The sequence below is a fragment of the Tachyglossus aculeatus genome, chromosome 11 (genome assembly GCF_015852505.1).
Source record: "Tachyglossus aculeatus isolate mTacAcu1 chromosome 11, mTacAcu1.pri, whole genome shotgun sequence".
Taxonomy (NCBI): Eukaryota; Metazoa; Chordata; class Mammalia; order Monotremata; family Tachyglossidae; genus Tachyglossus; species Tachyglossus aculeatus.
In genome coordinates this window covers 17,934,816-17,951,380 of record NC_052076.1, presented here as the reverse complement: position 1 = coordinate 17,951,380, position 16,565 = coordinate 17,934,816, and the positions used below count along the sequence as shown (strand labels likewise).

Here is a 16,565-nt window from a genome sequence, read left to right as displayed (position 1 = left end):
TGCCACACCAGGAGCCCTGCTCTCCCCTCTGTTCTTGTGGGGGCACCGGAGCCCCTCAGTCTTCCTGCCCTTCCAGCAGTGAGGTGGAACCTTGCCTGGTGCTCGGGGCCTCTCTCCCCCAGTGAGCTGGACCCCCATGTCATAGCTGTTGGGATGGGGTGGGCCATCATACTGCACCTCTACGCCAGCCTGTGCCCACACTGGGGTTCCACCTGCTCAGTTCTGATCCTGCTCCTCTGTGGCCCACCGAGCTCAGCCGAGCCTCCCTCTCACCCCAACACACCCTGACCCCTGTCAGTGAGGGGGTCTTGCCAGAGGCCGGGATGGGGCTGGGTTCGAGCTGGTGCCTGGCACGCGGTGCTAACCTTGGGCTCCTTTCTCTCCCACCCCCAGTCGGAGTCTCGGCTCCCGGCCGTGGGCCCCACGTGCCCCCTCAGCCCCTCCCCCGCGCCCCCCAAACGCTGTTGGGGCCGGCCCAGCTGGCCGGGCCATGGCGGGACGGGGCGGCGCCGCGCGGCCCAACGGACCGGCCGCCGGGAACAAGATCTGCCAGTTCAAGCTGGTGCTGCTGGGGGAGTCGGCCGTGGGCAAGTCCAGCCTCGTGCTGCGCTTCGTCAAGGGCCAGTTCCACGAATACCAGGAGAGCACCATCGGGGGTGAGTGCCCGGGCGGGGGGCTCTGGGGGTCACGGTGAGGGGACGGGGGGAGGGGTCTGCACCGTCGCGGGGAGCACCAGAGTGGTCTGCGCTGAGGAAGGGCGAGGGATGCTCGCGGTCCTGAAGGGCAGTGGTCTGGGAGAACCGGGGTTGGTGAGCCGAGGAGGTTAAGGTTAGCAGCAGCCTCCTGGAGTAGACAGCTCAGTCCGGCCCTCCCTCCTCTTCCTCCCCTGCCCCAGCTCTGCATGACTGCAGGCAGCTGGGGGGGCCCTGGCTTTCCTGCTAATAATAATAATGTTGGTATTTGTTAAGCGCTTACTATGTGCCAAGCACTGTTCTAAGCGCTGGGGGGGGGAGATACAAGGTAATCAAGGTTGTCCCACGTGGGGCACACAGTCTTAATCCCCATAAGAGAAGCAGCGTGGCTCAGTGGAAAGAGCCCGGGCTTTGGAGTCGGAGGGCATGGGTTCGAATCCCGGCTCCGCCACATGTCTGCTGTGTGACGTTGGACAAGTCACTTAACTTCTCTGGGCCTCAGTGACCTTATCTGTAAAATGGGGAGGATGACTGTGAGCCCCACGCGGGACAACCTGATCAACTTGTATCCCCCAGCGCTTAGAACAGTGCTTTGCACATAGCGCTTAACAAATGCCATCATTATTATTATTATTATTATTTTACAGATAAGATCACTTAGGCACAGAGAAGTTAAGTGACTTGCCCAAAGTCACACAGCTGACAATTGGCAGAGCCGGGATTTGAACCCATGAGCTCTGACTCCAAAGCCCGGGCTCTTTCCACTGAGCCACGCTGCTTCTCTATAATAATGACATTTGTTAAGCGCTTACTATGTGCAAAGCACTGTTCTAAGCACTGGGGAGGTTACAAGTTGATCAGGTTGTCCCACCGGGGCTCACAGTCTTAATCCCCCTTTTACAGATGAGGTAACTGAGGCCCAGAGAAGTGAAGTGACTTGTCCAAAGTCACCCAGCTGACAATTGGCAGAGCCGGGATTTGAACCCATGACCTCTGACTCCAGAGCCTGTGCTCTTTCCACTGAGCCTCGCTGCCGCTACTGATCTTAGGCTGGGCGCCCTTTGAACCGGGCTCATTGGAGCCTGTCCACTTGCCACCCCAGAAAGCTGGGGAAAGCATCGGGGTGGGTGTGTATGTGTCTCCCCATCCCCTCATCCGGGCTGGAGATGGGGGTCATGACTTTGCACAAGGAACAGAGCCTCGAGGGAGGAGGGCAGGCCAGTCCGGCTGGTGGGGGGCCCCGGCCCTTCCTTGCCCCCTCCCCGCTGGAAATAGCAGCAGCCTTGTCAGCGCTTTCCCCGCCTATGGATGCTGTTTCAGCAGCTCGGGCCAGGACACGGGGCGGAAGTGATGAAATCCTGCTGTGGCACGTGCGTGTTTGTGTGTGTGTGTTTGTGTGTGAGTGTGAGAGAGCGGCAGTTGGGGGCTGAGGCCGGCTGGTCAGCAGTGACTAGGGCTGTCTTGGCTAGGATCTGAGGTTGCCGGCCTCTGGGTTTTCCGGCCCAAGCCAATGGGACCCGGGCCGTCCCATCCCCAGGTCCGGAGGGAAGGACTGGAGCCCGCTTTGGCCAGCTGGGTGGAGGAGCCTTTTCAGAGTTGGCTTGAGGGCCGGGGCTGCCCCTCCTAGGGGAGTGAAGGCCCGGGCTCTGCCCTGAGCCGGGCCTTCCCTCGGTCCTGAGATGGGGCTTCTCTCGGCCCCCCGCAGCGGCGTTCTTGACGCAGACGGTCTGCCTGGACGACACGACGGTCAAGTTTGAGATCTGGGACACGGCAGGGCAGGAACGCTACCACAGCCTGGCCCCCATGTACTACCGCGGGGCCCAGGCTGCCATCGTGGTCTACGACATCACCAACATGGTGAGCCGCCTCCCGGGGGGGACAGGGCCCCTGTGCCGTCGTGGCACACCAGGAAGGGGGTGATCAGTCAGTCAGTCGTATTTACTGAATGCCTGCTGTGTGCAGAGCACTACTAAGTGCTTGGGAGAGTACAGTATAACAATAAACAGACCCATTCCCTGCCCACAGTGAGCTTAAAGTCTAAAGGGGGAGACAGGCATTAATTTAAATAAATTGCAGATCTGTACATAAGTGCTTTGGGGCCTGGCGGGGGAAATGAATAAAGGGTCACACAGAAGGGAGTGGGAGAAGAGGAATGGAGGGCTTAGCCGGGGAAGACTTCTTTGGAGATGTGCCTTCAATAAGGGTTTGAAGTGGGGGAGAGTAACTGTCCGATTTGAGGAGGGAGGACGTGGGTGAGAGGTCAGTGGCGAGGTAGATGAGATTGGTGGGAAGGTTGGCATTAGAGGAGCAAAGGGTGCGGGCTGGATTGTTGTAAGAGAGGGAGATGGTGATGGCGGGCGTTGGTGGCGGTTGGCTGGGCCTGCGTTGCCCCCGGCTGAGCCACCCCATCGGCGCAGGACACGTTTGCCCGGGCCAAGAACTGGGTGAAGGAGCTCCAGCGCCAAGCCAGTCCCAACATCGTCATCGCGCTGGCCGGGAACAAGGCCGATCTGGCCAACAAGAGAGCCGTGGACTTCCAGGTGGGCTGCTCGCAGAGGGGCCGTGGGACCTGTGGAGGGTGGGGGAGGGGGCCGAGGGTGGCCCGGGGGCTTCCCGGCCCCCTCAGCCCATGCCATTTGGACGGGGCGGGGGCTGACTGAGCCCCATTTCCCTCCCTGGCTCAGGAAGCACAAGCCTACGCAGACGACAACAGCCTGCTGTTCATGGAGACGTCAGCCAAGACGGCGATGAACGTCAACGAGATCTTCATGGCCATAGGTGACACCTCCCCTCCCCCCGCAAGTCCACATGTTGAGTCCCCAGGCAGGGGGATATGCCAATTCATCCCGCCTCGCCTCCCCCCGCCTTAAGCCCCCCACCAGTCCTGAACCACACGGTGGAACCAGTATTAAGCAGAGACCCCCAGCCCGGGATAGAGGGGCTGTTCCCTCCCTCACCCACCCCCATCCCATTGTCCCCTCAGCCAAGAAGCTGCCGAAGAACGAGCCGCAGAGTGCGGGGGCCGCGCCAGGGGGCAGGAATCGGGGCGTCGACCTCCAGGAGAGCAGCCCGTCCAGTCGCAGCCAGTGCTGCAGCAGCAACTGAGCCGGCGGCCCCCCAACCTTCGCCCTCTCCCTTCCTCCCTCTCTTTCTCTCTCTCTTTTTTCTCTCTCCCTTTCTTTCTTTCTGTCTCTCTCACCTCCCTCCATCTCCTGACTGGAATCTACTCTAACCAATCGCACTTAACAAGGCCGGGCCCCTGCCGCCCCTGCCCCGGGGGCCCGCCATGATTTCTTCTCCACATACTCCTGACCGCAGGCTCAAGGGGCCACTCCCGCCCCGCCTCCGATCCCTTCCCCTTCCTGTACAATACTAATCCCATTTTAAGTCTTAAGTCCTTTTTTAATATATATATGAACTCTGTTTGCCCCCACTTTCCCCACCCTCCTGGAGCGATAGGTCTGATCCTTTCTCCCCAGCTGCGTGGGAGCATACTCTCTTTTGCCTCGTTTGCTGGGACCAGTCTGGGGTATGCCCCCTCCTCACCCCCACCCCACCTCCTCACTCTCCACAGGGTGACCGTAGGCCGGGAGCTTCTTGGTCTTTGTTTTGGGGGGTGGTTTGGGGTGACGGTGGCAGAAGACTCCTCTGTGGGCTGTGCCTCATGCCTCCCCTGCCTCCGGTCCCTTCCTACCCTTGGGAACAGTGGGCGGATCGGCCCCCGGCCCCCTTCCGGAACCCGCCCCCCGTCCCTCCACTCCTTGGGGCCACACCCAAGTTTGACCAAATCCTAATTATGAGTATTGGGGGGGGGGGGGGGGGAGTGAGGGAGGGGGACAGTGACCTTTTCTGTATTTTGTATTGTTTTCTTCACCTTGTAACCGATCAGTATCTTGTCAACAATACAGTCCACCCGGGCTAGCGGCCGTCTCCTTCCTTCTGCGCCAGCCCCGGGCCCACGGGTCCATCACACAGACAGGCCCTTCTGCAGGAGGAGGCGGAGAGCAGATGGTCTTGGGTGGTTTGAGGGGCGCAGACACGGGCTGGGGTACCAGGCTGCATTTTGGAGTCGGGGGGTGGGGACTGCGCCCTGGCTGGGAGGAGGGGAGACCCCAGCCCTTTCCAAGGCCATGAGCCTAAGGAGCCAGAGAAAATCACTCTCCCCTCCCCAGCATGAGGGTGGTGCCCACTCCTGGTACAGGGCCCAGCCAGGAGCAGTACTGCATAGGACCCTCAGCAGCAAGACCAGAGTTTCCGGGCATCTCCCCCGATTCCGTCCCCATGGATCGGATGGGAAAGAGCAGAGCCGGAGGAGGGACAGGGAAGGACAGGTGGGTGGGAGTAGGGCACATGCCCGTTCCCCAGTCTTCCCCCCACCCCGACTCCCTCACGGCCCCCCCCAACCCTCAAGGGGACAATGATAGAGCTAGAGGGAAGAGCTGAGGTGGGCAGGGCCGTGGGGGGAGACACTCCGGGAATCAGTCAATCAATCATATTTATTGAGCGCTTACTGTGTGCAGAGCACTGTACTAAGCGCTTGGGAAGTACAAGTTGGCAACATATAGAGACGGTTCCTACCCAACGGTGGGAAGCTACACTGCCGGAGAAAGCAGCAGATCTGGGCCGTGTGGAGAGATCCATGGCCGAGTAAGCTGAGCTGGGTCACTGGAGGGAGAGTCAGGGACCGAGAGGGGAGAGTGAGAGGCTGGGGGTGGGCTGTGCTGGGCCACAGGAGGAGGGGCAGGGATGGATTAGGGGATTGTGTCCCATCTCCTACACCCCCATTCCACTCCCATTTGGAACTAAACTCATAATGGGTCAAACACACAACCACCCACCCAGTGCCTCTACTTTCTCTCCTCCACATCTTACCCTGAGCCACTATAAGCCGGCTTCTGCCTCCTTCACTCCTTTGAAACTACACCGTCTGGGTCACCAATAACCTCTTCCTTGCCAAATCAAATGGAGTCTTCTCCACCCTAATCCTCCACCTCTTCTCAGCTGCCCCCAACTCTGTAGACCCGAACCACTTCTGGAACCGCTAGCTAACCTTGCTTTTTCCGACTTAGTCCTCTCCTTTTCATTCATTCAATAGTACTTGAGCGCTTACTGTGTGCAGAGCACTGTACTAAGCGCTTGGGAAGTACAAGTCGGCAACACATAGAGACGGTCCCTACCCAGCAACGGGCTCACAGTCTAGAAGCGGGAGACAGACAACAAAACAAAACTCTCCCGCATCTCCTCTTACGCCTGTGACCACTACTTTGTCCCTTCTGCTGGCTCCACTCTGCCTTTCCCATCCTAACTGGGAATAGATCCATTGGCTGATCTTCATACTTTTCACTCCTCTCTCCTAAGGAGCTCATCTGCTCCCAGGACTCCAGTTTACCGACTCTGTGTGGAAAGACTCCCAGATCTACCTCTCATCTTCTCTGCAGTCTCACACTTTCTCCTTGCCTCCAGAACACCTGTAAATGAATGTCCTTCCACCACCCCATAACAGTAGTCGTGGTGTTTAAGCGCTTACTGCGTTCCAAACAGAATCGATAGAGTCCCTGACCCCCACAGATTCATAGTCTAAGTAGGAAGGAGAATTGGTTCCCTTTTTATGGTATTTGTGATGGCGTGGTGGTATTTGCCAGGCACTGTACTAATCGCTAAATTGGACACAGTCCCTATTCATTCATTCATTCAATTGTATTTCTTGAGAGCGCTTACTGTGTGCAGAGCACTGTACTAAGCGCTTGGGAAGTCCAAGTTGCGGTCCCTACCCAACAACGGGCTCACAGTCTAGAAGGGGGAGACAGAAAACAAAACATGTGGATGGGTGTCAAGTCGTCAGAACAAATAGAATTAAAGCTGAATGCACATCATTAACAGAATAAGTAGAACAGTAAATATGTACAAGTAAAATAAATAGAGTAATAAATCTGTACAAACATACAGGTGCTGTGGGGAGGGGAAGGAGGTAGGGCGGAGGGGATGGGGAGGAGGAGAGGAAAAAGGGGGCTCAGGCTGGGCGTCACAGTCTTAATCCCCATTTTTCAAATGAGGCAGTGGAGGCACGGAGAAGTTAATTGACTTGCCCAAGGTCACCCAACAGGCAAGGGCCAGAGCAGGGATTAAAACCCAGGTGCTCGGACTCCCAGGCCCGCTCTTTCCATTAGATTACACTGCTTCTTTAAACTCAGTGTGAGCCCTGTGTGGAAGAGGGGTGGTGTCCGAAGCCATTCTCATGTAGCTTCCCCAGCGCTTAGCAAATACTACAGTTATTATTAATGCACTGTCCCAAATCTACCCATTCCTCCACTTAGCTTTCCCTTTATAGTGAAGAGAAGCATGATCTAGTGGTTAGAGCACAGTTCTGGGAGTCAGAAGGTCATGGATTCTAATTCTCCACCACTTGTCTGCTGTGTGACTTTGGGCAAGTTCCTTCACTTCTCTATGCCTGTTACCTCATCTGTAAAATGGGGATTGAGGCTGTGAGCCCCGTGTGGGATAGAGACGGTGTCCAACCTGATTTGTTTGTATCCACCCCAGTGATTAGTATGTTGTCTGGCACACAGTAGTAATAATAATGATGATGGCATTTATTAAGCGCTTACTACATGCAACGTGCTGTACTAAGCCCTCAGATACCACAATTATAATTATGAAGACCACTATCCTCCTCATCTCTTGGCATCCTTCTCGACTCCCACCTCTCACTCAACTCCCATGTTCAATCTGTTGCCAGATTCTGTCATTTATTTCCAAGATCTGTCCCCTCCTCCCCATACGAAAGGCCACTTTCCCAGCCTGACTTCTGCATCAACTCCCTCCTCTCCCGTCCATATTTCGATGAATCGTAGTTATTGAGCACTTTCTTTGTGCAGAGCACTGTACTAAGCATTTGGGAGAGTATAGTGTAACAGTGGGTAGACGCGCTCCTTGCCCACATCTAGCTTATTTTACTGTTGCCTGGATCATATTTTTTTTAATAAAAAACATCACTGCACACATCTACACTGAGCTCTCTGTGGGCAGGTAAAGCGACTCTGTTGTACTCTCTCGAGTGCTTAGTGCAAGGCTCTGAACACAGTAAGCACTTAATAAATGTGATTATTTATATATATATTTCTAATATATTTCTAATGGCTCCCACTCTTCTGCATCAAGCAGAAACATCTGAGCATTGGCTTCATAGAGCTGTCAGCTTTCTCCATCCTACTTCTCCAGCTGCATCCCAGCTCATCCCATTCCTCTGAAGCTAACCGTCTCACTAGGCCTCATTCCCTCTATGCTCCTATTCTTCCCATCTGAAACTCCCTTCCTCTCCCTGTCTGACAGAGAACAGCTCTCCCCACAATCAAAGAAGCACTGTGGCCAAAAGGGAAGCACACGGCCCTGGGAATCAGAGAACCTGGGTTCTAAGTCTGACTTCGTCACATGTCTGCTGCGAGACGTGTCTGCAAGTCACGTCTCTGTGCCTCAGTTACCTGATCTGTAAAATGGGGATTAAGATTGTGAGCCCCGTGTGGGACATGGACTGTGTCCAACCTGATTAGCTTGTATCTATCCCAGCACTTTGTAAAGTGCCTGGCACATAAATACCATTTTTTAAAAAAAGCACCCTTCTGAAATCCCCCCCTCCAATGGGGGCTTTTTGAACTTTTCTTCTCAGGTCACGCCCTCACAACAATCATTTCGCCACCTTTGCACTCACAACCTTCAGTAGCACTTTTGCACCTATTAATTTATGGGAAGCAGCATGGTGTAGGGGATAGAGCAGGAGCCTGGGAATCAAAAGGTGTCTACTTGCCTGCTGTGTGACCACGGGCAGTCATTTCACTTCTTTGGGCCTCAGTTTCCTCACCTGTGAAATGGGGATTGAGACTGTGAGCCTCACATGGGCCAGGGTCTGATTTGCTTGTATCCACCCTAGCGCTTAGTATAGTTCCTGACACACTTAAATACTAATAATAATGATGGCATTTATTAAGTGCTTACTATGTGCAAAGCACTGTTCTAAGCACTGGAGTAATAGTAATAGAATTACTATTACTATTTAGTCACTTACTTTCCTACATATCCATCTTTCCAGGGGTAGAATGTGAACTTGAAGGCAGGGATCATGTCTCTTACCTCCATTTTACGCTGCCAGCCATTTCCTACGGTGTTCTGCGTACAGTTGGCATTTAATAAATACTATTAAGCGATGGGCTGGTTACAGTGCTGTTGCACACAGTAAGCGCTCAGTAAATACGATTGAATGAATGTGGGTAAGACTCGGGGAAGGACGGGATAGTGGATGGTCAGGGTTGGAGAGGGGAGTGAGACGTGTTGGATGGTCAATGCTGGGTCAGTGGGGAGAGTCAGGGATGGAGAGGGGCGAGTTAGGGGTGTGGGGTGGTCCATGCTGGGTCACCGGTTAGGGGTGTTAGGTGGCTGAGGATGGGTCACTGGGGAGAGTTGGGAGCATTGGATGGTCAGGGTTGGGTTTAGAGGAGGCAGGGAGGGACAAAGGAGAATTAATCAGTCTTGGTCTTCCATCCCTCTCACACTTTCCCCTTCCTGCCTCCTTGCTCCAGAGGCAGCCTGAATCAGCCCCGTGGGTGGTCCTACTACTAATGATGGCATTTGTTAAGCACTTACTGTGGGCCGAGCACTTCTAATCGCTGGGGTAGATGCAAGGTTATCAGGCTGTCCCATGTGGGGCTCACAGTCTTAATCCCCAATCAATCAATCAATCAATCGTATTTATTGAGCGCTTACTGTGTGCAGAGCACTGGACTAAGCGCTTGGGAAGTACAAGTTGGCAACATACAGAGACAGTCCCTACCCAACAGTGGGCTCACAGTCTGAAAGCGGGAGACAGAGAACAAAACCATACTAACAAAATAAAATAAATAGATATGTACAAGTAAAATAAAGAGTAATAAATATGTACAAACATATATACATATATACAGGTGCTGTGGGGAAGGGAAGGAGGTAAGATGAGGGGGATGGAGAGGGGGACGAGGGGGCGAGGAAGGAAGGGGCTCAGTGTGGGAAGGCCTCCTGGAGGAGGTGAGCTCTCAGCAGGGCCTTGAAGGGAGGAAGAGAGCTAGCTTGGCGGATGGGCAGAGGGAGGGCATTCCAGGCCCGGGGGAGGATGTGGGCCGGGGGTCGACGGCGGGACAGGCGAGAATGAGGCTCGGTGAGGAGATTAGCGGCAGAGGAGCGGAGGGTGCGGGCTGGGCCGTCCCGCGGCCTTTGCCTCAGTGTGTTGGTTCTGGTTGTAGCGCGGGCATCTGGCCTTCTGGGCAGAGAGACACGCAGGCCCATTTTACAGATGAGGTAACTGAGGCACAGCAAAGTTAAGTGACTGGCCCAAAGTCACACAGCTGACAAGTGATAGAGGCGGGGTTAGAACCCAGGACCTCCGACTCCCAAACCCGTGCTCTCCCCGCTAAGCCACACTGCTTCTCTACTAACCCTTCCAGGTCAGCTAGCCCAGCTTCGAGAGTGGGCTAGAGATGCAGGGCCTTCCCCCAGCTCCATGGAAGAGGATTCCCGGGTTGCACGTGACTTAGAAGAGTGCTTAGTACATAGCAAGAGTTTGGGCAAGTCCCTTAACTTCTCTGTGCTTCAGTTACCTCATCTGGAAAATGGGGATTAATCAATCAATCGTATTTATTGAGCACTTACTGTGTGCAGAGCACTGCACTAGGCGCTAGTGAAGTACAAGTTGGCAACATATAGAGATGGTCCCTACCCAACAGTGGGCTCACAGTCTAGAAGGGGGAGACAGAGAACAAAACATATTAACAAAATAAAATGAATAGATATGTACAAGTAAAATAAATAGAGTAATAAATACGTACTAACATATATGCAGGTGCTGTGGGGAAGGGAAGGAGGTAAGGCGCTGGGGATGGAGAGGGGGAGACTTGTGAGCCCCATGTGGGACAACCTAATTGCCTTGTATCTGTCCCAGCGCTTAGAAAAGTGCTTGGCACATAGTAAGCGCTTAACAAATACCAATATTATTATTATAGAATCAATCGATCGTATTTATTGAGCGCTTACTGTGTGCAGAGCACTGTACTAAGCCCTTGGGAAGTCCAAGTTGGCAACATATAGGGACAGTCCCTACCCAACAGTGGGCTCACAGTCTAAAAGAGTGGCTTGGGAGGCAGAGGTCATGGGTTCCAATCCCGGCTCCGCCACTGGTCAGCTGTGTGCCCTTGGGCAAGTCACTTCTCTGGGCCTCAGTTAGCTCACCTGGAAAATGGGGATGAAGACTGGGAGCCCCACAAGGGACAACCCGATCCCCTTGTACCCCCTCGGGCGCTTAGAACGGTGCTTGGCACGTAGTAAGCGCTTAGCTAATAGCATTATAATGATAAAAAATGCTGTAAAAACGGGGTACGGGGCCCGGCGGCCGATAGAGGGCGGGCAGGAGCACCGTCCTCCGCGGTCGCATGGGCCTCTTGGGGAGTCGGCGCCAACGGCCGAGGGCGGGGCCGGGCGGAAGTGGCGGCGGCGGGGTGGACTACAACTCCCAGCGTGCCCCGGCGCGGCGGGGAGGACTACAACTCCCAGCGTGCCTCGGCGCGGCGGCGGCGGGGAGGACTACAACTCCCAGCGTGCCCCGACGCGGCGGCGCGGAGGACTACAACTCCCAGCGTGCCCCGACGCGGCGGCGGGGAGGACTACAACTCCCAGCGTGCCCCGGCGCGGCGGCGGGGAGGACTACAACTCCCAGCGCGCCCCGGCTTGGCGGGGGCGGGGAGGACTAAACAGTGAGCCCCCTGTTGGGTAGGGACCGTCTCTATGTGTTGCCAACTTCGACTTCCCAAGCGTTTAGCACAGTGCTCTGCACACAGTAAGAGCTCAGTAAATACGATTGATTGATTGATTGATTGATTGACTACAGCTCCCCTCACGCCCCGGCTTGAAGGCGGCGGGGAGGACTAGACTATAAGCCCCCTGTTGGGTAGGGGCCGTCTCTATATGTTGCCAACTTGTACTTCCCAAGCGTTTAGCACAGTGCTCTGCACACAGTAAGCGCTCAATAAATACGATTGATTGATTGATTGATTGACTACAACTCCCCTCGTGCCCAGGCTTGGCGGCGGTGGGGAGGACTAGACTGTGAGGCCCCTGTTGGGTAGGGACCGTCTCTCTATGTTGCCCACTTGGACTTCCCAAGCGCTTAGTACGGTGCTCTGCACACAGTAAGCGCTCAATCAATACAACTGATTGATTGATTGACTGCAACTCCCCTCGTGCCCCGGATTGGCGGCGGCGGGGAGGACTAGACTGTGAGCCCCCTGTTGGGTAGGGGCCGTCTCTCTATGTTGCCAACTTGGACTTCCCAAGCGCTTAGTACGGTGCTCTGTACACAGTAAGCACTCAATAAATACGATTGATTGATTGATTGATTGATTGACTACAACTCCCCTTGTGCCCCGGCTTGGCGGCGGCAGTGGGGAGGACTACAACTCCCAAAGCGCCCCGGCTTGGCGGCGGCGGGGAGGACTAGACTGTGAGCCCCCTGCCAACTTGTACTTCCCAAGCGCTTAGTAAGGTGCTCTGCAATCAATCCATCGTATTTATTGAGCGCTTACTGTGTGCAGAGCACTGGACTAAGCGCTTGGGAAGTACAAGCTGGCAACATATAGAGACAGTCCCTACCCAACAGTGGGCTCATAGTCTAGAAGGGGGAGACAGAGAACAAAACCAAACATACTAACAAAATAAAATAAATAGAATAGGTACAAGTAAAATAAATAAATAGAGTAATAAATCTGTACAAACATATATACTTACATACAGGTGCTGTGGGGAAGGGAAGGAGGTAAGATGCGGGGGATGGAGAGGGGGATTCTATTTCAATCAATCAATCAATCAATCGTTTTTGTTGAGCGCTTGCTATGTGCAGAGCACTGTACTGGGCGCTTGGGAAGTACAAGTTGGCAATATATGGAGACGGTCCCTACCCAACAGTGGGCTCACAGTCTAAAAGACTAAAAGTCTATTAATGATGTGTTTATATCTATAACTCTATTTTGATATTATTGTTATTATTATTTTGTTTTGTTGTCTGTCTCCCCCTTCTAGACTGTGAGCCCGTTGTTGGGTAGGGATTGTCTCTATCTGTTGCTGAATTGTACTTTCCAGGCGCTTGGTGCAGTGCTCTGCACACAGTAAGCGCTCAATAAATGCGATTGAATGAATGAATGAACCCATGACCTCTGACTCCAAAGCTTGTGCTCTTTCCACTGAGCCACACTGCTTCTAGACTCTGAGCCCATTGTTGGGTAGGGATTGTCTCTATTTGTTGCCAAGTTGTACTTTCCAAGCGCTTGGTACAGTGCTCTGCGCACAGTAAGCGCTCAATAAGTACGATTGAATGAATGAATACGAGTGCATGCATGAATGAATGCTACGTCTGTCTTCCCTGCCCATGAGGAGCATGCAGTCTAGGCTTTAAAATGTCCTTGTGGAAGAGACTTTGTCTGACCTGATTGATTTGTATCTACCTCAGTGCTTAGAACAGCCCTTGACTCATCATCATCATCATCAATCGTATTTATTGAGCGCTTACTGTGTGCAGAGCACTGTACTGGGCGCTTGGGAAGTCCAAGTTGGCAACATGTGGAGACAGTCTCTGCCCAACAGTGGGCTCACAGTCTAAAAGGGGGAGACAGAGAACAAAACCAAATATACTAACAAAATAAAATAAATAGAATAGATATGCACAAGTAAAATAAATAGAGTAATAAATATGTGCAAACATATATACATATATACAGGTGCTGTGGGGAAGGGAAGGAGGTAAGATGGGGGGATGGAGAGGGGGACGAAGGGGAGAGGAAGGAGGGGGCTCAGTCTGGGAAGGCCATAGTAAGTAGTTAACAAATACCGTAATTGCGAAAAAAGAAATAACTAGTGGATCTGTCCATTAGTACTGATCTGCTCTCCGTCTCCTGCCTTACTTACTTCACAGACGTACTGTAACTCAGAAGCAGCGTGGCTTAGCGGACGAGCCCCGTCTTGGGAGGCAGAAGTCATGGGTTCTGATCCCGGCTCCGCCGCTTGTCACCTTTGTGACTTTGGGCAGGTCACTTCACTTCTCTGGGCCTCAGTGACCTCATCTGTAGGATGGGGATTAGGACTGTGGGCCCCACGTGGGACAACCTAATTACCTTGTGTCTATCCCAGTGCTTGGGACAGTGCATGGCACATAGCAAGAGCTTAACAAATACCAGCATTATTATTATTATTTTTATTATTATTATTATTATTGATAACTCTACCCACACACTTGGCTCCTCTAAAACAACCTGCTCATTGTATCTCTGAGCCCCTTCCTTCCTCTCCCCCTCGTCCCCCTCTCCATCCCCCCATCTTACCTCCTTCCCTTCTATATATATGTATATATGTTTGTACATATTTATTACTCTATTTATCTTGTACATATCTATTCTATTTATTCTATTTTGTTAGTATGTTTGGTTTTGTTGTCTGTCTCCCCCTTCTAGACTGTGAGCCCACTGTTGGGTAGGGACCATCTCTATATGTTGCCAACTTGTACTTCCCAAGCGCTTAGTCCAGTGCTCTGCACACAGTAAGCGCTCAATAAATACGATTGATGATGATGATGAGGGGGATGAGGGGGAGAGGAAGATTGATTGACTACAACTCCCCTCGTGCCCCGACGTGGCGGGGGCGGCAGGGAGGACTACAACTCCCATCATCATCATCATCAATCGTATTTATTGAGCGCTTACTATGTGCAGAGCACTGGACTAAGCGCTTGGGAAGTCCAAGTTGGCAACATATAGAGATGGTCCCTACCCAACAGTGGGCTCACAGTCTAAAAATCATCATCATCATCATCAATCGTATTTATTGAGCAATTACTGTGTTCAGAGCACTGGACTAAGCGCTTGGGAAGTCCAAGTTGGCAACATAGAGAGACGGTCCCTACCCAACAGTGGGCTCACAGTCCAAAGCGCCCCGGCGCGGCGGCGGCAGCGGCGGGGGCAGCGGGGAGGACTACAACTCCCAGCGTGCCCCGGCGCGGCGGCGGAGGGGAGGACCACAACTCCCACCGTGCCCCGGGGCGAAGGGGAGGACTACAACTCCCAGCGTGCCCCGGCGCGGCGGCGGCGGCGGCGGGGGCAGCGGGGAGGACTGCAACTCCCAGCGCGCCCCGGGGCGGCGGAGTACAACTCCCAGCGCGCCCCGGCGCGGCCGCGGCGGGGAGGACTACAACCCCCAGCGCGCCCCGGCGCGGCGACGGGGAGGACCACAACTCCCAGCGTGCCCCGGCTTGGCGGCGGACTACAACTCCCAGCGCGCCCTGGGGTGGCTGTGGCGGAGGGGGGGGACGGGACTACAACTCCCAACGTTGCCCCGGCGCGGAGGCGGCGGCGGCGGTGGGGAGGACTACGACTCAGTACAGTACACCGTACCGCTTAGTCCAATGCTCTGCACACAGTAAGCGCTCAATAAATACGATTGATCGAACTCCCAGCGCGCCCCGGCGCGGCGGGGGAGGACTACAACTCCCAGCGTGCCCCGGCGCGACGGCGGCGGGGAGGACCACAACTCCCAGAGTGCCCCGGGGCGAAGGGGAGGACTACAACTCCCAGCGCGCCCCGGGGCGGCGCGGCGGACTACAACTCCCAGCGCGCCCCGGCGCGACGGCGGCGGGGAGGACCACAACTCCCAGAGTGCCCCGGGGCGGCGGGGAGGACTACAACTCCCAGCGCGCCCCGGGTCGGCGCGGCGGACCACAACTCCCAGCGTGCCCCGGGTTGGCGGTGGCGGCGGCGCATGCCCGGGCTTTGGAGTCAGAGGCCATGGGTTCAAATCCTGGCTCCGCCAATTGTCAGCTGGGTGACTTTGGGCAAGTCACTTAACTTCTCTGGGCCTCAGTTCCCTCATCTGTCAAATGGGGATGAAGACTGTGAGCCCCCTGTGGGACAACCCGATCACCTTGTAGCCTCCCCAGCGCTTAGAACGGTGCTTTGCACATAGTAAGCGCTTAATAAATGCTATCATTATTGTTATTATTATTATTAGTCCAGTGCTCTGCACACAGTAAGCGCTCAATAAATACGAATGAGTGAATGAACTCCCAGCGTGCCCCGGCGCGGCGGGGAGGACTACAACTCCCAGCGTGCCCCGGCGCGGTTACGCGCGCGCGCGCGCGCGCGCGCGTGTGTGTGTGTGTGTGTGTGTGTGTGTGTGTGTGTGTGTGGTGGTGGTGGGAGGACTACAACTCCCAGCGCGCCCCGGCGCGGCGGCGGCGGCGGGGAGGACTACAACTCCCAGCGTGCCCCGGCGCGGTTACGCGCGCGCGCGCGCGCGCGTGTGTGTGTGTGTGTGTGTGTGTGTGTGTGTGTGTGTGTGTGGTGGTGGTGGGAGGACTACAACTCCCAGCGCGCCCCGGCGCGGCGGCGGCGGCGGGGAGGACCACAACTCCCAGCGTGCCCCGGGGCGAAGGGGAGGACTACAACTCCCAGCGCGCCCCGACGCGGCGGACTACAACTCCCAGCGTGCCCCGGGGCGGCGGCGGGGAGGACCACAACTCCCAGCGTGCCCCGGGGCGAAGGGGGAGGACTACAACTCCCAGAGTGCCCCGGGGCGGCGCGGCGGACTACAACTCCCAGCGTGCCCCGGCTCGGCGGCGGCGGCGCATGCGCAGCGTCCCCGGGGCGCCCACGCGGCGCAGCGCAGCGCTGCGGGGGCGGCCATGGCGGAGCCGGCCCAGGCCCAGGCCCAGGCGGCGACGGCGGTGGCGGCGGCTCAGCCCCGGGTCCTGCAGGGTTCGGCCCCGGTTCCGAGCCCGAGCCCCGGTCCGGCGGGGTCCGGGGGCGGCGGCGGCGGCGG

At 55.4% G+C, this 16,565-nt stretch overlaps 2 protein-coding genes across 2 annotated transcripts in view; both read left to right on the top strand.

Annotated features, from left to right (window-relative positions):
* Positions 1-419: 419 nt before the first annotated feature.
* RAB5C (RAB5C, member RAS oncogene family) lies at positions 420-4,613 on the top strand. Its single transcript, XM_038754556.1, has 5 exons — positions 420-656; positions 2,398-2,549; positions 3,110-3,232; positions 3,377-3,470; positions 3,676-4,613. The coding sequence occupies exons 1-5, from the start codon at positions 491-493 to the stop codon at positions 3,795-3,797; spliced, it is 657 nt and encodes a 218-aa protein (XP_038610484.1). The 5' UTR covers positions 420-490; the 3' UTR covers positions 3,798-4,613.
* Positions 4,614-4,865: 252 nt separating this feature from the next.
* KAT2A (lysine acetyltransferase 2A) overlaps positions 4,866-16,565 on the top strand; it is a 29,454-nt gene continuing 17,754 nt past the window's right edge. The window contains 4 exon segments of the mRNA XM_038754256.1: positions 4,866-5,023; positions 14,853-15,138; positions 15,303-15,486; positions 16,199-16,565. Of these exon segments, the coding sequence (XP_038610184.1) occupies positions 4,866-5,023; positions 14,853-15,138; positions 15,303-15,486; positions 16,199-16,565 (995 nt within the window).